This window comes from Myotis myotis, unplaced genomic scaffold, assembly GCF_014108235.1.
Source record: "Myotis myotis isolate mMyoMyo1 unplaced genomic scaffold, mMyoMyo1.p scaffold_m19_p_20, whole genome shotgun sequence".
NCBI lineage: Eukaryota > Metazoa > Chordata > Mammalia > Chiroptera > Vespertilionidae > Myotis > Myotis myotis.
The window spans coordinates 14,244,458-14,265,431 of record NW_023416325.1 but is presented as its reverse complement, the minus strand read 5'-3'; the positions used below and the strand labels follow the sequence as shown (position 1 = coordinate 14,265,431).

General features: G+C 39.3%; 1 protein-coding gene and 1 non-coding gene across 4 annotated transcripts in view; one reads left to right on the top strand and one right to left on the bottom strand.

Annotated features, from left to right (window-relative positions):
* The first annotated feature begins 5 nt into the window (after positions 1-5).
* Positions 6-20,974, top strand: part of KNTC1 (kinetochore associated 1) — a 64,972-nt gene continuing 44,003 nt past the window's right edge. For 2 of the 3 annotated variants that reach the window (XM_036354010.1, XM_036354007.1), the window contains exons 1-19: positions 6-144; positions 3,462-3,630; positions 7,510-7,630; positions 9,574-9,689; positions 10,043-10,121; positions 11,194-11,271; positions 12,667-12,701; positions 12,944-13,054; positions 14,162-14,255; positions 14,594-14,646; positions 14,872-14,987; positions 15,416-15,467; positions 16,217-16,315; positions 18,356-18,399; positions 18,506-18,571; positions 18,670-18,745; positions 18,862-18,987; positions 19,077-19,166; positions 19,544-19,597. In XM_036354010.1, the coding sequence (XP_036209903.1) occupies positions 3,502-3,630; positions 7,510-7,630; positions 9,574-9,689; positions 10,043-10,121; positions 11,194-11,271; positions 12,667-12,701; positions 12,944-13,054; positions 14,162-14,255; positions 14,594-14,646; positions 14,872-14,987; positions 15,416-15,467; positions 16,217-16,315; positions 18,356-18,399; positions 18,506-18,571; positions 18,670-18,745; positions 18,862-18,987; positions 19,077-19,166; positions 19,544-19,597 (1,539 nt within the window). In that variant the 5' untranslated portion in view covers positions 6-144; positions 3,462-3,501. Of the gene's footprint in view, positions 145-2,228; positions 2,252-3,461; positions 3,631-7,509; positions 7,631-9,573; positions 9,690-10,042; positions 10,122-11,193; positions 11,272-12,666; positions 12,702-12,943; positions 13,055-14,161; positions 14,256-14,593; positions 14,647-14,871; positions 14,988-15,415; positions 15,468-16,216; positions 16,316-18,355; positions 18,400-18,505; positions 18,572-18,669; positions 18,746-18,861; positions 18,988-19,076; positions 19,167-19,543; positions 19,598-20,974 lie in introns of those variants that run through there. The other variant, XM_036354009.1, reaches the window with a different exon arrangement.
* Positions 6,976-7,082, bottom strand: LOC118678671. The gene has a single exon (XR_004974965.1). It is a non-coding gene; the product is annotated as a U6 spliceosomal RNA (small nuclear RNA).

Here is a 20,974-nt window from a genome sequence, read left to right as displayed (position 1 = left end):
TGTCCGGCCGCCGTAAGAGGGGTTGGGCTTGGTCTTCTCCCGCCAATTTAAAGTCGGGCTAAAACCTGAAGACATTAAGGGCGGTTGGAGTCCAAAAGAGCGGCCCAGAAACTGAGTGTTCCGCTTTAGTTTCTCCAATTGCAGGTGAGGATTGTGTGTGTGTGTGTGTGTGTGTGTGTGTGTGTGGAGGGGGGGTTGTCGCGCTGCTGTAGGGACTGGGTGTGGGTCCAGGTCGAAGTAGCAGCGCTCTCAGCACAGTGTGGGGTGTTTTCCCTTCCAGACTCTGGTGGGAGAGGTTAGAGTCGGCTCTTGCTGGTCCCGGCGTCCAGCCGACGTTGATGCACGTTGGTCTGATTGGTACCGTTTCATTTCGCGGATCTGTTCTCCAGCCAGCAGCCAAAGTGCTCCCACGTCATTAGTTAAATCGTATCACTCAGTTTGCTTACTGTCTTCTCCCTTGCCCTGAGGATAAACCCAACCTGGAAGTCGAGGATGCGTTTCGCTCCCGCACTGTTCCATTCTCGCCCCCAAACTCGTCCCAGCCTCTGAGACTTGGCAACTAATAGTTGGCTTCTTGCTGTTCGGGTCTCAGCTTAGATTTCATCTCCTTCCCTTTCCAAACAGGTCCTCCTTAAGGGACCCTCCCCATCCCTTAGCACCGTTTTGTTTACTTGATACACTTGACCTGTTTGTAATTGTTTGTGCGTTTGTTTATTTTTTCGTAGGGAGGGAGTGTAACAGGTCATAGCAGGCGGAGATTGGTGTTTTCTTGTCTCGCTGCATCATTTACTCGCTTTAGGTGACCGTGGCCGTTTATTCAATCTCATCTGTAAAATGGGCTGTTGTGTTGACTAAATGAATAAAGCATTCCAAACTATCTTGTATACTCAATACGTGTTAACTATTTTATTTATGACCTTCCTACAAGAATATACACTTCATGTGGCTCAATGGTTGAGCATCAACCTGGAGGTCACCATTGGATTCCTGGTCAGGGCACCTGCCTGGGTTGTGGGCTCTGGTCCCCAGTAGGGGGCGTACAGGAGACAGCCGATCAATGATTCTCATAAATGATAGTTCTCTCTCTCCCTTCTCCCTCCCTCCTCCTCCCCTCCCTTCCTCTCAAACATCAATAAGAACATATTTTTACAAAAAGAATATACACTTCATAATGATAAAACCCTTTTCTGCCATCACTATTTTTACAGATGTGGGACACTGAGACCCATAAAAGTATTCACTCTACTAGTATCCTTCCACGCCTGTCTTTATCTCCCAACTCCCACCGGAACACCAGCCACTAAAACTATGGGCTATCCTGACAAGCTTTCTTTCTGTGCCCTTGCTTACGCTCTGAGTAAGAACTCTTCTGTACATTTAAAGAGCTCCTCTAACAAACACTCACTGTTGTCCACCTGAAACTAATATGACTTTGTTAACTCTAATTGAAAAATAGCCCTAGCTGGTTTTGCTCAGTGGATAGAGTGTCAGCCTGCGGACTGAAGGGTCCCCGGGTTGCAGGCTTGATCCCTGGGGCACTCAGGAAGCAGCCAATCAATGATTCTCTCTCACCATTGATGTTTCTATCTCTCTCCCTCTCCCTTCCTCTCTGAAATCAATAAAAATGTATTTAAAAGAAACAAAAAAACCTGACCTTAAATTATTACTGCTTCCACCAATAGCAATAATAAATTCGCTAACCCTTTAAATTGAGAGCTTGTTTGGAGGTTCTAGCAGGGGAGCGCAGCTACTCGTATACCCTTGACCAAAGACCGGTCCTCTCCTGGGGGGGGGGGGGTGGGGGTCGTCCTCTTCGACCGAGCGCGCAGCTTCGGGAGGGACGCACATGGATCCGTGAGGGAGGAGGGGGACACCCGCCCAGCCAGCCAGATCAGCCGAATCAACCCTGGCGATCAATGGGGTGACAGATGTCGCAGCCAGATCGCCCTCACGTCCAACACTGAGTGCTTTCCATGAACCAAGAGTTATTTTTTTTTAATAATATATTTTATTGATTTTTTTACAGAGAGGAAGGGAGAGGGAGAGTTAGAAACATCGATGAGAGAGGAACATTGATCAGCTGCCTTCTGCACACTCCCTACTGGGTATGTGCCCGCAACCAAGGTATATGCCCTTGACTGGAATCGAACCTGGGACCCTTGAGTCCGCAGGCCGATGCTCCATCCACTGAGCCAAACCGGTTAGGGCCCAAGAATTATTTTGTGAACATTTAAAACTCATAACCTTTCAGGTAGGTACAACTATATTCCTATTCTATAGGTTAGCAAATTGAGAAACAAAGATTAAGTTGCTTGCTAAAGGACAAGTAAATATGGAAGAGCGCGTAGTTTAAATAAAAATTTTCCTTCCCTGTGCTGTACTTGCCATAGATTTTAAAACATATTCTGATGTGTATCAACATAATTGTAATTAGCCGGACTGGCGTGGCTCTGGTTGAGAGTCAACCTATGAACCAGGAGGTCACGGTTTGATTCCCGGTCAGGGCACATGCCCGGGTTGCGGTCTTGATCCCCAGTGTGGGGTGTGCAGGAGGCAGCCAATCAATGATTATCTTTCATCACTGATGTTTTTTCCTCTCACTTTCTGAAATCAATAAAAAAATATATATTAAAAAAACACAATTGTAATTATTTGTTTATTGTTCCCCAGCAGTCTTAAAGTCTTAATCCAGAGATTGTTTTTCATTTTTCATCTTAGTATTCTGCTCTGACTCAGACCGCACATTAAATGAGTTATATAAATCTTTGTTGAGATGGTTATATGACTAAGGTTACAGATATACTCTTTGATTCAGCCAGAAACCTAATCCAGGTTTTTCTTCTTTCCCAGTATTGTTCATTTTTGTAAGATACTGGAAACATAAATGGGCATTTATTTATTACTATTTTTTAAATCTCATCTGTCTTCTATGATATAGATTACCCCATTTTTTAAAAATATATTTTTATTGATTTCAGAGAGGGAGCAATAGAAACGTCAATGATGAGACACAATCATTGATCAGCTGCCTCCGGCATGACCCCCACTGGGGATCGAGTGGGCAGTCCACGCATGTGCCTTGACCAGAATCGAACCCTGACCTTCTGATTCATAAGTCAACGCTCAACCACTGAGCCACACTGGCTGAGATAATGGACATTTTTTTAAAGTTCATCTGGAACCTTACCATCCTAAGATATCCCATACAATCTGACTTCAGAGCTTTTATTGATTTTTTTGCTCTACTGCTTAAAGGTTTATTTCAAATGAAACCTTGTTATAATTTCAAGCCAGGCACACAAAATGCTAGAAACTCTAGGATGACATTGATAAGATTAGAATTGTTATTTTTCCTAAACCAATATGTGCTTATCTGGTAATAATCATAGCCTTTTCATTTCCCAATAAACTGGATCTGTTAAACAATAAAAACTGGTGTCTAATTTTGCGTATTGTCATAGGGAAGGCAGTGATTCTCGAATCAAAAACAGTCTCAGAAACATGTGGAATGAGATTGAGCTGCTAACAAGTGATGATACAGGAAGTGGGTACCTAGGTGTTGGATCAAGAAAAGAACATGGAACTGCTTTATATCAAGTAGATTTACTAGCCAAGATCTCTTCCGAAAAGGTAATGATTCTGATGCTATTATTCACATAATTTTGCTGAGTGTTTCTTTTTTTTTTTTTTAAATATATTTTATTGATTTTTCACAGAGAGGAAGGGAGAGAGACAGAGAGCCAGAAACATCGATGAGAGAGGAACATCGATCAGCTGCCTCCTGCACACCTCCCACTGGGGATGTGCCCGCAACCCAGGCACACGCCCCCGACCGGAATCGAACCCGGGACCCCTCGGTCCACAAGCCGACGCTCTATCCACTGAGCCAAACCGGTTTCGGCTGCTGAGTGTTTGATAGGCCAGTCGATACCTGGTAAATGTTTTGTGAGTGAATATAGCACCCTCTCAGGCAATCGAGGTTCAGTTTCACATTATTGGAAATTTCCATCTGAATTCCCCTAATATCTTTTTAAAAAAATATATTTTATTGATTTTTTTATAGAGAGGAAGGGAGAGGAATAGAGAGTTAGAAACATCGATGAGAGAGAAACATCAATCAGCTGCCTCCTGCACACTCCCTACTGGGGATGTGCCCGCAACCAAGGTACATGCCCTTGACCGGAATCAAACCTGGGACCCTTCAGTCCTAAGGCTGATACTCTGTCCACTGAGCCAAACCAGCTAGGTTCCCCTTATATCTTAAGATTTGTATTTTCAAACAGAACTTTTCCTAGATCAGGAAGGAGGAAATAGAACTGTCTTTGTTCTCACATGACATGACTGTCCATGTAGAAAATCTGAAAAAATCAACAAAGAAAACTGGAATAAGTGATTATAGCATGGTTGCAGGATATAAGGTTAATATGCAAAAGTCAGCAGCTCTCCCTGGTACCAGCAATGAACAAGTGGAATTTTAAATAAAAATACAATCAAATGAAATCTGTGACCTTGGATTAGGCAAAGCCATTTTAGATAAGATGTTAAAAGCACAAACAATGGAGAAAGAGATAAATTGCACCTTAGATGTATATTACTAAGTGAAAGAAGCCAATCTGAAAAGGCTACATTCTCCGTGATTCCAACTAGACTGTATGACATACTGAGTAAGGAGAAGACAGAAAAAGATCAGTGGTTTCCAGGTATTGGGGTTGGGAAGGAGGGATGAATAGTCACAGAACAAGATTTTTAGGGCAGTGAAAATACTAAGACCGTACCCTTTTATATAATGATGTTTACTTTGAATTTATATTAGTTCACACAAACACTCGATCCATGCTTTTGTTCCGGCCCTCCGGTCCAGTTTAAGAACCCATTGTGGCCCTCGAGTCAAAAAATTTGCCCACCCCTGGTCTAGACACACAGAATGTACAACACCAAGAGTGAACTATAACGGAAACCATGTACTTGGGGTGATTATGTTGTGTCAATGTAGCTTCATCCTTTGTAACAAATGTATCATTCTGGTGAGAGATGCTGATAGTGGAGTCTATGGATGTGTGGGAGCTGGGGGTATATGGGAAATCAGTTTCGCTGTGAACTTAAAACTGCTCTGAAAAAATAATCTTAAAAAAGAGTTAGCCCTAACCGGTTTGGCTCAGTGGATAGAGCATCCGCCTGCGGACTGAAAGGTCCCAGGTTCTATTCCAGTCAAGGGCACATCCCCAGTAGGAGGTGTATGGGAGGCAGCTGATCGATGTTTCTTTCTCATCAATGTTTCTAACTCTCTATCCCTCTCCCTCTCTGTAAAAAATCAATAAAAATATATTTTTTTAAAAAAAGAGTTAAACAGTTCAAGCAGAGAGAACAGCATGGATTCATCCCTAGAAGGTGAAAGCACAGTTCATGTTTTGCAGTGCCTTTGTGTAACTTTTCACTAGTCGAAGAAGCAAGTAAAAGAGCATAAGGGGTCAGAATGAGGTGGAGTTTTCAAGAATTACACCTGGAGAAGGTGACCAATGAAGTAGGCATAAAATGAACCGATTAGCCTAAAACTGAGCTGTGGAAGAATATAGTTAGCGTTTATGAAGCATGCTGTATGCAAGGCTGTCTTCTAAGCCCTTTACATGAGTTAATTTCACCTCCAAACAAGCCAGTGTTGTAGATATTATTAAAGGGTGTCCCAAAATTCACGCAAGAAGTAATTTTGATAGAAAAACAGGTTTATAATTAAAAATTATAAATTTTTTATTGATTCATAAAGTATACAGTATAGGGTTATGTATGGAATAGCATATCAGGTAAATGGCCTCCACGGCTTTGCTGGCACATATGTACTCTTTTGTTGAAATTTTCCATTACCGAAATGCAGCTGCTCAGACAGTAACAGTTAATGATGCTCGCTATCGCGACATGATAATCCAGTTTTTTGTGCCTAAATTGCAAGATATGGATGTGGACGACATGTGGTTTCAACAAGATGGTGCCACATGCTATACAGCCCGAGAAACAATTCAGTTACTGCATGAGTCATTTTCTGGTCGTGTAATTTCCCGTTTTGGTGATCAGAATTGGCCGCCCAGATCATGCGATTTAATGCCGTTGGACTTTTTCTTTGGGGTTTTTTGAAGTCTAAGGTTTATGCCAACAAGCCCACGACCACCCACGCCTTGAAGGAGGAAATTGAGCGCTGTATCAACGAAATTCAGCCACATTTATGCAAAACGGTCATGGAAAATTTCAACAAAAGAGTGCATATGTGCCAGCAAAGCCGTAAAAGCCATTTACCCGATATGCTATTCCATACATAACCCTATACTGTATACTTTATGAATCAATAAAAAATTTACAATTTTTAATTATAAACCTGTGTTTTCTATCAAAATTACTTCTTGCATAAATTTTGGGACACCCTTTATTGTCCCTATTTTACAGGAGCGTCAGTTGAGACATTTGTCCAGAGTACTCAGCTTTTTCAATCACCAAACTGTCCAACTGCTTCAGGGTACATATGTGTGGGAAGCTTTAATCAACAGAAGCTGAAAACAGGAGACTCATATTTGGCTTGCATAGTGCTTTTTAAAATGTTGACTTAGCTGCCAGTGTTTAAAAGTCAGAACATTTCACATAAAGATGCAGCTTTTCTTTTTTTAAAAAAATATATTTTATTGATTTTTTACAGAGAGGAAGGGAGAGGGATAGAGAGTTAGAAACATCCATGAGAGAGAAACATCCATCAGCTGCCTCCTGCACACCCCCTACTGGGGATGTGCCCACAACCAAGGTACATGCCCTTGACTGGGACTCTTCAGTCCACAGGCCAACGCTCTAGCCACTGAGCTAAACTGGTCAGAGCGATGCAGCTTTTCTTGATAAATTGGAAGATGTGGCCATGCCAGGCATCCCAAGGGGCTTTAATCTGGCTGATTTTGCTTTCTCTCTCTCTCTCTTTCTCTCTCTCTCTCTCTCTCTCTCTTTTCTTTACTGGAACGCTTCACGAATTTGCAGGTCATCCTTGCACAGGGGCCATGTTAATCTTCTCTGTATGGTTCCACTTTTAGTATGTGTGCTGCCAAAGCAAGCACTGATGTTGCTCTCTTTGTTTGTGTGGGCATGTACTCTCCAGTTCACAATACACCGCAGTCCCCCTCCCTATCATGTCCCAGACCTTGAGACTTTATGCCAATCCTGGTTTGTTTATGTTGATGCCTGCTGGCTCCTATTGGCCTGAGATCAACCCGTAGGGAACCAAGGCTTGTGTTTAGGAAACCTTTGCCCTTTCCTAGCAATCCTGGACTATTTCCCTATTTTGTAATCTGGGTGGATTCAAGATACACTGTACAAAGAAAAAACTTGACCAATTAGACACATGGGCTAAAAAATAAAAATTAAAAAAAAATAGGCCTGTCAGGTTTTAAACTTGGGTACTTGGGACTATGATGCTACTGTTGATCAGTATTGTTAAACATGTATAAAAATATCTTATTTTACTCATGCTTTTCCTTCCCACAGGCCTCATTAAATCCAAAGATACAAGCATGCAGCTTAAGTGATGGGTTTATCATTATAGCCGACCAGTCAGTGATACTGCTTGACAGTATTTGTAGATCGCTTCAGTTGCACCTTATATTTGGTAAGTTTAACATACTGTAAAACAATAAAATAAATTGGAAGCCATGTATTTGCTACCAATTTCTACTGCAATGCCATTTCTTTATTACCTCTAAGACTCGAAATTGGACTAATTTCAAAACATTAATCTTGAGTGCCTTTTTTGTGCTGAGTTATTAGACTCAAAAGATATTGGGGTGAGCCCTTCTCAGTAGGTCTAAGGCAGCGGTTCTCAAACTGTGGGTCGCAACCCCTTGGGCGGTCGAACGACCCTTTCACAGGGGTCGCCTAAGACCATCCTGCATAGCAGATATTTACCTTACGATTCATAACAGTAGCAACATTATTACAGTTATGAAGTAGCAACGAAAATAATTTTATGGTTGGGTCACAACATGAGGAACTGTATTTAAAGGGCCAGAAGGTTGAGAACCACTGGTCTAAGGGGAAACATACAGGTAAAGCTACAATTTACTTTACTGGCATGGCTTTTGTATTAGAATACAGTAGGAAACAGTTGAGCCCAGTTGTGTTCAGGTACCTGAATCTTGCTCATAATTTCAGTATCATCAACAGGTATTTGAATATTTTTAGAATGTGTAGCACTATAAAAAGCTTTTTCAATACTTATGAGTTCTTTGAGTTAAAGATATGCAAATATGGACTTAAGAGTAAATTAAGAGATAAGTGATTGTGCGGGAGAACAGGTGAAAATATTGTGAAAGCTTTTTCTGAAAATTTGAGAGGAAGATAATGGTTGAAGTGTTTGCATAAGAACTGAGACGACTGAAAAGAAATCCAGGTATGCCTGTGAGAACACAGTCTTGATTACACTATGGAGGCAAGATGCTCCTATCTTTGTGGGATCTTACCATTTCTACCCTGGTCCACAAAATTCACAATTTCACCAATGAAGTCATGGGCTGTGTTAGTGTCTGATACATTTGTAGAAGGTACTTCTACTGAGCCCGGCTGATGTCCCTCAGGGGCTGAGGGTTAATCTATAAACCAGGAGGTCACGGTTCAATTCCTGGGCAGGTTTGTGGGCTTGATCCGCTGGTGGGGGCGGGCGTGCAGGAGGTAGCCTATCGATGATTCATTGATGTTTCTCTCTCTCTCTCCCTTCCTCTCTGAAATCAATAAAAATATATATTATTTTAAAAGATACTGCTACTGAATAATTTCAATTCTTTTTTTTAAAAAAATATATTTCTTTATTGATTTCAGAGAGGAAGGGAGGAGAGAGATAGAAACATCAATGATGAGAGAGTATCATTGATTGGCTGCCTCCTGCACACCCCGCACTGGGGATGGAGCCTGCAATCCAGGCATGTGCCCTTGGCCGGAATCGAACCTGGGACCCTTCAGTCCGCAGGCCGATGCTCTATCCACTGAGCCAAGCCGGCTAGGGTAATTTCAATTCTTAAGCAGTTTACATGCTACTGCTTTTATTCCTTCCCGTTCCCCTCTCAGCCTCCATTTCACTCCCTTAGGCCTCTGGCTGTTGCACAAACAAGAACTTCACCTCCTTCAAGTCTTTGTTCATATCTCACGTGAGCACTCTAATTAATACTGCACTGTGCAAGACTCCTCTGAGCTCTTTCCCTGTTCTACTTTTTCTTTTTTCCCAGAGGATTTATCACCATCTTACATGCCACATAATTTTATTATGCTCATTGTTTATCATCGTTATTATTGCCTTAAGATTTGAGCTCCATGAAGATGAGACTCACATTCTCAGCTGTGCAGAAGGCCTAGAACAATGCTTAGCACAGAAGCAGTTCAGTAAATATTTGTTGACTGATGAAGAGTCAGTAGCATTCTTTTCTACTTTGATTATAAATTTTTAAAAAAATATTTAAACAAAGCTTGAACAGTTGACTTGTAATGACAGAATGAATAATTTTTTGTTTTGAAAATAAACATTTTCAAAGGTAGCTAGTAACTTCAATTTCAAATTTTCAGATACGCAAGTGGATGTAGTTGGCTTATGTCAAGAAGGACAGTTCCTGTTGGTTGGGGAGAGGAGTGGCAACTTACATTTTATCCATGTGACATCCAAGCAGACATTGCTCACTAACGTAAGACCCTATTTTGTTTTTCATTTCTTTTATCTAAATTCTAAATGATCTCTTAGACAACTAAAAACTTGAGCAAAGCATGACTTAATTTGTGTTTTAAATTAAAAGAATAATGTTGCTCTATATTAAATTTAAGAATCATGCCTTAGAAACATATGAAGTAAATGCCAAATTGTAAAATTAAGCTTTGCAAATATCCTTAGTGTGCTTGTTCAAATGGTTTCTCATTTTAATACTAAAATGTTTGGCAGAGTTATTGCTAATGATAATCGATAGCTCTGTGATTTTAAAGAATATAATTCTTGATTATATTTTTCTGGGCTTAATCTTACATGAAATTAATTTGCAAATAGGCTTTTGTTCAGAAAGCTAATGATGAAGATCAGTGTACCTACCGAACTCTTGTTATTGAGAAAGATGGTTCAAGTGAAGGTAAGTTTTTTGAAATTTTTTATGTCTTTTAATACCCAATCAAAAAATCAGATTTATAGTAAATGAATTATGTAAATTCATTATTATGTTAGCTGTACAGTGTTAAATTTTCTAGTGATGTGATCAATATCATTGTAAGAAACAAACTTTTATTGTGGTTTCTTTCAGAGACTTAAATGTACTTTTCCTAATATAATATTCTAAACTAATTTTTAGTTTCGACAGTTCAATAGATCAGTAAGGAGACATTATATTCTTTAAAAAAAATTTTTGTGGGTTCCAGCATATTTGTCATAGTTCCATTTCAACAAATGTTAACTGAACCTTAATTAATTAATTAATTAATTTTAAAATATATTTTATTGATTTTTTTACAAAGAGGAAGGGAGAGGGATAGAGAGTTAGAAACATCGATGAGAGAGAAACATTGATCAGCTAGCTGCCTCCTGCACACCCCCTGCTGGGGATGTGCTCGCAACCAAGGTACATGCCCTTGACTGGAATCGAATGAACCTGGGACCTTTCAGTCCGCAGGCCAACGCTCTATCCACTAAGCCAAACTGGTTAGGGCTAACTTATTTTTATATATCTGAGGTTTTTTTGTTTTTTCTTTCTAGGAAGTGAAGTTTGCTTTATAAAAGCTTCACAGGCCAAAACCGGTTTGGCTCAGTGGATAGAGCGTCGGCCTGCGGACTGAAAGGTCCCAGGTTCGATTCCGGTCAAGGGCATGTACCTGGGTTGCGGGCACATCCCCAGTAGGAGATGTGCAGGAGGCAGATGATCGATGTTTCTCTCTCATCGATGTTTCTAGCTCTCTATCTCTCTCCCTTCCTCTCTGTAAAAAATCAATAAAATATATTTTAAAAAAAAAAAAAAAAAAAAAAAAGCTTCACAGGAGCTAACACTGTTTTTTGCAGTTCTTTGTAATTAAGTTTTATCTGTATTATTATTATTATTTGATGATTAGAATTTAAATGATCAAATTAACATATTTTTAAGCTGGGTTCAGATCCTGGCTTAAACTTTATATTCACGTACTTTTAGAGAAACTGGATTGGTTTTATTTTAATAGGTACCTATTATATGCTGCTGCTTACAAACAATGGATTTTTTTATATTACAAACATTCAGCTTGTAAAAATTCAGCAAGGTAAGTAATGTATTGTTTTCTTATTATTGATTTGCGGCAATATTTCTTACTAGTCCTCCAGGTGAATTTTTAAATGTTCTCTTTAAGAATATTATTTTAGTTCAATTATATTCTATATGATTCTGAATATACCTTTTATGTATTTGTAATATACTTATTCTGCACTGTTAGGGCTGCAACAGAATCTGAAGAAATATAATTTGTTTATAGCCTTCAAGGAGATTACAGCTTAGTTGGAGAGACAAGACATACATTAGCGTATTGATAAATGCTTTTTTAATTTTTTAATTACTTGTAAGCATTTACTGAACTTCCCTCCCTCCATGTGACTTCAAGCTGAACGTGGCCTTCACCGTGACAGGCTGCTGTGGGAGCCGCCCCCCCCCCCCCCCCCCCCCCCCCCCGGCTTTGTAGTAGCTGATCGAATCACTTCATTGATAGGAGCAGCTCCTGCCTTGTTTTTGGCCGCATTTACAGGGCTGCTCACTGACCAAGGTCCACACTTTCCCAAGGTTGACAGTGGGCAGAAGCTCTGGCTCCTCTTTAAGTCGTATTGCCTCATCCCAACTTTCCCAGAGTAACTTGGGTGATATTTGTTGAAGTTGATCCTGTGATGATGATGCAAGCCAGCAGCGTAAACTCGGCCACCTGGCTGCTCATGGTGCTTGCCAACGGGGCCACAGCTGTGGCTCACATGGCCCCAAGGTGTCCAGGTCTTCCTCAGTCTGGATAGCACGTTGGTGGCCGAGATGCAAGAGGGAGCGATAAATGCTTTTTGATGGAATGAATGAACTCAGAAACAGTAATGACTAAATAAGTATTAACAATATAGTTAACAAAACTAACTTAACAGTAACTCACTATGTGCTAAGTGAATAGTGTGGACCATACATCCCTCTGAGTTAAGAGAGATTGAAGAATGTTTTGGGGCATGTATTCAACAAATATATATTTTTAAACCTACTATGTGCCAAAAATGTGCAACGTCTGGGGAATACAACAAGTTTTAAGGTACATACCTCTCCAGTTCAACGAAAGAGGAGTCAAATAAAGTAGCTCTTCCAAAACGTGCAAAGTGATGACTTCACAGGTAGGACTTCAGAGCTTGAATAGGACAGTTGGAGCCTATTTTAATAGAAGACCCTTTCAATAGGAACGGGAAGGAAGGGAACGTGTAGGAACCGTAAGGCAGTCTGGTAGGTGCTCTGAGCACGAGTCACAGTTTATATCGTTGGTCAAGGGCAAAACTGAAAAGTCACCACTGTCGTATTAATTTCTGACCAGTGTTTTTCTCACTAGACTGCATGTAATTTCACTTTGACCCAAAAGGGGCGACTTGTATGTGCTGTATAGGTTAATACTACAAGTTTAGCCTGCTTTCTCTTTTTCATACAGCGATTGAAAATGTAGACTTCAATAAAGCAAAAAAGGTAAGAAAATAAAATTGCCTTATCTTCTTAAAACTTAGACTTCATGAAAATTGAGGAGTGTTTCTGGATATAATTTTCTACTGGTTGAACTTTTGGGAATTAGCATCATATAACATATTAATAACATTTCCGTTTTTATAAAAATATAATTCATTGGTTTAAAAAGATTTTTTATCAATCTTTTCAAGGCATTTGGACTGTGGAGCCTATGTATAACATTCTTATTTTTTTAAATTTTGCAGTTACAAGGACAAATCAAGTCCAGTTTCATTTCTACTGAGAAGTATCATACTCTTGGTTGTCTGAGTCTTGTGGCTGGAGATTTAGCAAGCAAAATCCCTATGATCATTGGGGTAATAATTCTTTTTATAAAATGTTTGTTTTTTGTTTCCGAAATGTTTTTTCATTAAAACATTGTTTTGGTTAAATTACAAATTGATTTGTGATGTGTACCAGTAACAGAAATAGGAATTATAAAATTAAGTTCACAAAATTAATAAGTAAACCTGAGTTTCTATATTGAAAAAATACTGCATCTTTATTTTCATAAATCTCTACCTGAAATTTATGATTTCTTTTAATTATGAATGTAGACAAAAACAACAAATAAAACCTCTACTATTATATTTAAGGAGTAGGCAAAGATTCAGAGTAATTACAGCATTTAACAACATTTTTTTTTTTAAATATATTTTATTGATTTTTTACAGAGAGGAAAGGAGAGAGATAGAGAGTTAGAAACATCGATGAGAGAGAAACATCGATCAGCTGCCTCCTGCACACCTCCTACTGGGGATATGCCCGCAACCCAGGTACATGCCCTTGACCGGAATCAAACCTGGGACCTTTCAGTCCGCAGGCCGACGCTCTATCCACTGAGCCAAACCGGTTAGGGCACATTTAACAACATTTTTACTTGCCAAGTTTACATGCAAAGTTAAAGTTTACCCCATGGCCAGCTAGTGTGGTTCAGTGGTTGAGCGTCCACCTATGAACTAAGTCCTAGTTCAGGAGTTCACAGTTCGATTCCTGGTCAGGGGACGAGTTGCAGACTCCATCCCCAGTTGGGGGCGTGCAGGAGGCAGCTGATCAATGATTCTCTCTCATCACTGATGTTTCTATCTCTCTCTCTCCCTCTCTCTTCCTCTCTGAAATCAATAAAAATATATTAAAAACATAAAATAAAGTTTAGCTCATGGCTTTAGAGTGAGCTGCCTGAATATACATACTCCTTATTAAATATTCATGCGAACACAACAGATACCAACAGCTCACTGTCCTTTTCATTCTGTCCTGTTGAAAACAGAGAGAGGAACTACAAGATGAAAGCGAGTTGGGTTTGAATATATAAGTATATATTTTGAAATTAGTAATGTGTGCAACTTAGGTGTTTCCACTTTGAGAAGAATGCAGCTCTAAGAATGAAATTTGCGACTGACGTACTGTTGTCACTTCTGTAGGGAACTGGTAATTGCGCAATCTCTAAATGGGAGCCAGATCCGCTCAAGAAAGAAATGACAGTTACGAATGTTATTGATGCAGAGATTATTAAAGGTAAAATAAGTTAATTAAACTACTTTTGGTAATTATTAGTGAGTTCTAATGTTCATGTCAATATTCTGAGTCTGGCTTTTGGGTCCTTGACCAAACCTCTCTTTGAAACGAGGCAGATTAAATTGATAATTTTCCACATACATGACTTTTTCTTGATATGTTGCCTTTGTTACTCTTTTTTTTTGGAGGTTTTATATTTTATTGATCATCTAAAAAATATAGAAACAGGACTAAATGAGAATGGGAACTTTTTGTCCATAAATAGTACTTTACTATTTAAACATAACGATATGTAAGGCAGACTATAATCCTTGTACACCTTGCTTTCTCTTTTGTAGGTGCAAAGAAGTTCCAGCTGATAGATAATCTGCTTTTTGTTCTTGATGCTGATGTATGTTTTCGACATTTCTCCTTTCATGTTTCCCCTTCGTATTGTGTTTAATACCAAAAATGTTGTCAGACTTACAAAGACACTGACCTTAGCCAGTGTGGATGAAATACTGTCTTGTGTATTATGATATATATATATATATATATATATATATATATATATATATCCTGAAATGGAAATCTTTAGTCATTAAGAAGATGTCTCAATGAAATGTCTCTCTTGCAGAATGTGCTGAGCTTATGGGATATTTACACTCTAATTCCTGTATGGAACTGGCCCTCTCTTCACGTAGAAGAGTTCCTTCTTACCACCGAAGCAGATTCGCCTTCTTCAGTCACACGGTACGTTGTGATGCTGATAGGGCTTGCCCTTCTGTTAGGACCAGGTTTCTTGCCCGGTTCTGATCTCATCATTCACTATATATCGCATTCTAAGTAGCACTGTGAACAGACCGACAGGGTAAAGACCATGTCATTGTTGGCCAAGCTTATTGAGAACAGGCAATATGAACCTTTAAGTGATTGTGTTAGAGTGTCTGTCCAAAATAAATAAGCCAACGGGCAAGCAAAGGAAGTTTGCATCTTGCTTGAGTTATGCATCCAGATTAAAATGACTCATAAAAAAGAAGAGTGTCAGTCTTCTGTACCATAATGTGTAGAAATCAAGTTCATTGTCATCTGTGTATGAATTTTAAATTTTATGCAGAATGTCACTTTGACTTAGCTTACAAATCTTATGTGATTCACTTAACCCTTCTTTTCTCTTTTAGGCAAGGGATTACAAATCTCAAATTAGTAGCTCTGACATCTACTAATAAGAAGGTACTAGAAAATTTGTTTCATGTTGTGTTTTCATATTATGTGTTAGAAGTAGCATTAATATAAAAGTAGTTGTTAGGTGATGCTCACGACATATTAGCTCTTAGTTCATGCAGACCCCTCACAAATCAGAAACAACCCTGCAAGAGTTCTTTTTTTCCTGTTTAAAAAATATGGATATAAATCCCGGTTCTACATTTTAGTTGGGGCATTTTAGGAATAAAATGTCCACAAGAGAATGTTTATTAAAGTGACTCCTGCCCAGCCAGGGTGGCTCAGTGGTTGAGCATCAACCTATGAGCCAGGAGGTCACAGTTCAATTTCTGGTCAGGGCACTTTCCTTGGTTATGGCTCGATCCCCAGTAGAGGGCGTGCAAGAGGCAGCTGATCCATGATTCTCTCATTGATGTTCCTATCTCTTCCTCTCCCTTCCTCTCTGAAATCAATAAAAATATATTTAAAAATAAAGTGACTCTTACATAGTTCTGACACTGAAGGATTACATTCACCTTAAATACAGATTGTAGAATGGACTTGAGCTATGTGGATTTTCATTCTTCAGATTTGGAAGATGGGATAGAACATAATTTTATATGTAACATTCACGTAATACAGTAACAGACTCAAAATTAGTTTTCCCATGTTGCTCTGTACCAAGTGTTTTCATTGTGTCCTTGATTGTGAAGTGCTGCCTTGTGCTCGGAGGTTTATGTTGACCTACTAAATTAATTGCTCTACTTTTTTTTTCCCAGATGAAAAATTTCATGGTCTATTCATTACCTATGATGGAAATACTGTACTCTTTGGAAGTATCTGGTGTTTCTTCTCTGGTCCAAACAGGAATTAGCACAGTAAGTTGATGTACATTTTGAACTACTTTATATTTAAAAAATTAAGAATAAGCTAAGCCTGAGTGGAATTTAGTGGAATACCTGAGTAGATCACAGGTTTATAACTATATTTATTGTTATCATATATCCTCAAATACATTTGCCCAAGGTCAGTCTTCATTTAAAAAAAAAGAACAGAAAATTAATCAAATAAAATATCAGTCAACTGCACATTCCACCTTTTTGTGTCTTCACAAGAAATTTAGATGATAACAAGGCAGGGAGATATTGTTTTTATTTAATTTTTAACTGTGATCTTTAAAAACATTTTTAATTGCCCACATCATGACCTATCACCCCTAAGTACTTCAGCAGGTATCTCCTAAGAATAAAGACATTCTTCTGCAACACAGTTATCACACTTACAAAATTTAACTATTATGAATTATACCATCCAAATTCAAATTTTATCAATTGTGGCAAAGCTATTTTTTTTTAAGCTATATTTTTTTCTGATCCAGAATCCAACCAAGCATCATGTATCGGATTTTGTTGTCATGGTCACATGGTAGCCTACTTAAATCTGAACCTTTCCCTAATCTTTTTTTTGTCTCCCACGATATTGCTATTTTTTGAGTCCTAGGCTGCTGTGTTATAGAATATCCCTCTATTTTTTAAAATATATTTTATTGATTTTTTACAGGGAGGAAGGGAGAGGGATAGAGAGTTAGAAACATCGATGAGAGAGAAACATTGATCAGCTGCCTCCTGCACACCCCCCATTGGGAATGTGCCCACAACCAAAGTACATGCCCTTGACTGGAATCGAACCTGGGACCCTTGAGTCTGCAGGCTGACGCTCTATCCACTGAGCCAAACCGGCCAGGGCAGAATATCCCTCTATTTCAGGGGTTCTCAACCTGTGGGTCACGACCCCTTTGGGGGTCGAACGACCCATTCACAGGGGTCGCCTAAGACCATCGGAAAACACATATAATTACATATTGTTTTTGTGATTAATCACTATGCTTTAATTATGTTCAATTTGTAACAATGAAATTGGGGGCTACCACAACATGAGGAACTGTATTAAAGGGTTGTGGCATTAGGAAGGTTGAGAACCACTGCTCTATTTGGATTTGTTTGTTCCATCATGATTGGGTTCATGCTAATCTTTTTTGGCAAGAACACTGCATAGGTAACATTGTGTCCTAGCTGCATTACATTAAGGGGCTCATGTCTGTCTGTCCTGCTTTGGTGTTGTTACATTTGATGACATGGTTAAGGCGACGATGCCAGATTTCCATTGTAAAGGTACCTTTCGCCCTTTGTATGTAGTAAGTTGTTTTTGTGGTGTTATTTTGAGACTACGGGAATATTCTTTTTTTTAAAAAAATACATTTTATTGATTTTTTACAGAGAGGAAGGGAGAGGGATAGAGAGTTAGAAACATCGATGAGAGAGAAGCATCGATCAGCTGCCTCCTGCACACCTCCTACTGGGGATGTGCCCGCAACCAAGGTACATGCCCTTGACCGGAATCGAACCTGGGACCCTTGAGTCCGCAGGCTGACGCTCTATCCACTGAGCCAAACCAGTTAGGGCTACGGGAATATCCTTTTCCCCAACAGTTTTCCCAGTGATTTTAGAATTCCATTGATAGATAACTTTTGCCTAAACCAGTTGTTACTCTAGTAACTATAAAATGAATTAATTCTGACCCCACCCAGTTTGGTTCCGTGGATAGAGCATAGGCCTGCAGACCGAATGGTCCTGGGATCGATTCTAGTCGAGGGCACGTACCTCAGTTGCAGGATCTTCCCCCGGCCTTGGTCAGAGCTTGTGCAGCAGGCAACCAATCGATGTGTTTCTTTCACATCGATATTTCTTTGTCTTTCCCTCTCTCTTCCACTCTCTCTAAAAATCAATGGGAAAATATTCTCGGGTGTAACTAAAAAATAATAATAAAAATTTTAAAAAATGAGAAAACTCCTGTTACTATTTTGAAAAATGAACTAATTCTGTACATTAATTTTAAACATGTTTTTGTTATTGTTGTAGGATACCATTTACCTTCTGGAGGGAATTTGCAAAAATGATCCAGAGTAGGTCATGCTTTTTTCAGCAGATAAGTTGTTAAATAACAGCTAAGTTAAATTTTACTTATGAATATGAATGACAAATGCACTTAGAGTGGAAACTTTTTTTCAGGCTCTCTGAAGACTCCGTCTCTGTCTTAGTACTCAGATGTCTTACAGAAGCTTTACCAGAAAACAGGTAACTTCTCATTTTCTTTTAACCCTTATCCCTTAATGAAAAACTTAAATCCCGCGATTAATAAAAATGTTACCAAAATTTTTTCCTCCGCTTCACAGATTGAGTCGGTTACTTCACAAACACAAATTTGCTGAAGCCGAGAGCTTTGCCATTCAGTTTGGGCTGGATGTTGAGGTAATCACTCGTGAATTTATTTGTTCATTGAAAAACATTTTTTTTTCATGTACCAGATGCTAGAGAGACAGCATTTTTGGCTTCAAGGTACTCGATGTGGCGTGTTTATATTACAGCTTGTTTACAAGGTAAAATCAAATGATATATTGGAGAAACTCGCTTTGAGTTCTGTGGACACCAGTGAGCAGACCGAATGGCAGAAACTGGTAGATGAGGCTAAGGAGACTCTACGGAAAATCCAGGTGTGTTTTCCCTGCCATGTGTTCGGTGTCTGGATTGACAGATGGGTCAACATTAGGTCACCTTACTATGTCTGGCATTTATGCAACAGGACGATGACTTTGTGGTGAATTACTGCTTGGAGGCTCAGTGGATAACCTATGAAACAACCCAGGAAATGCTAAATTATGCCAAAACCAGGGTACGTTTTCATAACATTTAAAACATGTTTGTCTTATGCAAAACAAGTAATTTCAAAAATAACGAGTTCTTTTTCTATCATAGGCCTTTTAAAAAGTGTATTTTTGCTGTTGACTGTTCTTCTCAGTGACCTTTGAACACCACTGCTAGTTATATTCCTTAAAATCCAGGTGTAACAGATGGGCAAAATGTTGTGAGCTTCTTTCATAGAACACATTGCTTTTTAAGATAGGTCATTTCTTTATTGTTCACTATTTATTTCAAAGTTTGATGCAATTTTATTTTTAGAGAGAATTTTTCCTTTAATTCACAAAAATACTCATCTTTCATGAAAAACCTAACAGCAGATATTCTAACTGTGTTTCTTGTTCATCTTAGCTTTTGAAAAAAGAAGACAGAACTGTTCTTGTCTATTCTTATGGCTTAAAAGAGGTAATTACATTATATTTATGGATTAATTTTCGAGTGAATATACTGTACAGTCAGGCACCACTTAATGGTCTGAGAAATGTGTCCTTAGGTGATGTGGTCATTGTGCGAAGACCACAGAGTGCACGTACACAAACCTGGATGGTACAGGAGCATTTGAGCTCTTGCTCCCTGGCATACGTCATCAGTTTGGCTCAAATAAATTCTTAAAAAATTAAAAACACACACACCACAAAACCCTAGGTGCGGTACAGTGTACTATATCGTATAGCCTGGCCTGTTGCTCCTAGACTACACCCTGTGCAGCATGTTACTGTTCTGAATACTGGAGGCCGTCTTAACAGCAACAGTGAATATTTACGCCGTATTTAAACATAGAAAATGTGCAGTAAAAATACTGTATAAAAGATAAAAACCAGTACCTCTATAGGGCACTTTCCATGGGTGAAACCTGCAGGATTGGGGGTTGCTCTGGATGAGTCAGTGAGTGAATGGTGATGGGTATGAGAGCCTAGGACCCTACTGTCCACCACTGTGGACTTTAGAAACACTGCACAGTTGGGCTACATTAGAGTATAAAACAACATGAGATGAAATCAAGCAAAAGAAAAAAACGATGCAGTCAAGAGCTGCAGCAAACACAGCATGGATGAGGCTGCTGCTGCAGAATGTGGCGTACTGCTTTACAGAAAACTTTTTTTCCCTTTTTCTTGAACTTATTGGGGTGACACTAGTTAACAAAATTATACAGGTTTCAGGTGCACAATTCCACATCACATCATCTGTACACTGTATTGTGTATGTGTGCTTAAGTCGAATCTCCATCACCATTTATGCCCCCTATGCCCACCTCCAGCTCCCCCCACCCTTCCTTCCTCACACTGTTGCCCATGTCCTTGAGTTTTTCCTCTTTTTTTCCCCCTCAATGCCTCCACCACCACCCCACTGAGCCTCCCAAGCCCCCCACCCCATAGCTGTCAGCCTGCTCTCTATCCATGCGTCTGTCTCTCTTCGGCTTGTTAATACATTTTGTTCATTAGATTGCACATATGGGAGAGATCATATAGTACTTGTCTTTCTCTGACTGGCTTATTTCATTTAACATAATCTTCAGGTCTCTCCATGCTGTCGCAAAAAGTAAGATTTATTTATTTATTTATTTTTTTACGGCCAAGCAGTATTCCATTGTGTAAATGTACCGCAGGTTTTGAACTACTCATCTACTGATGGGCACTTGGTGCAGCAAACTTTTGTTTTAATGTTTCATTGATTTTTAGAAAGAGGGAGGGAGAGGGATAAATAGAAACATCGATGAGAGAGAGGAACATCATTGAATGGCTGCCTCTGCACTCCCCGCACTGGAGATTTGAGTCCGCATCC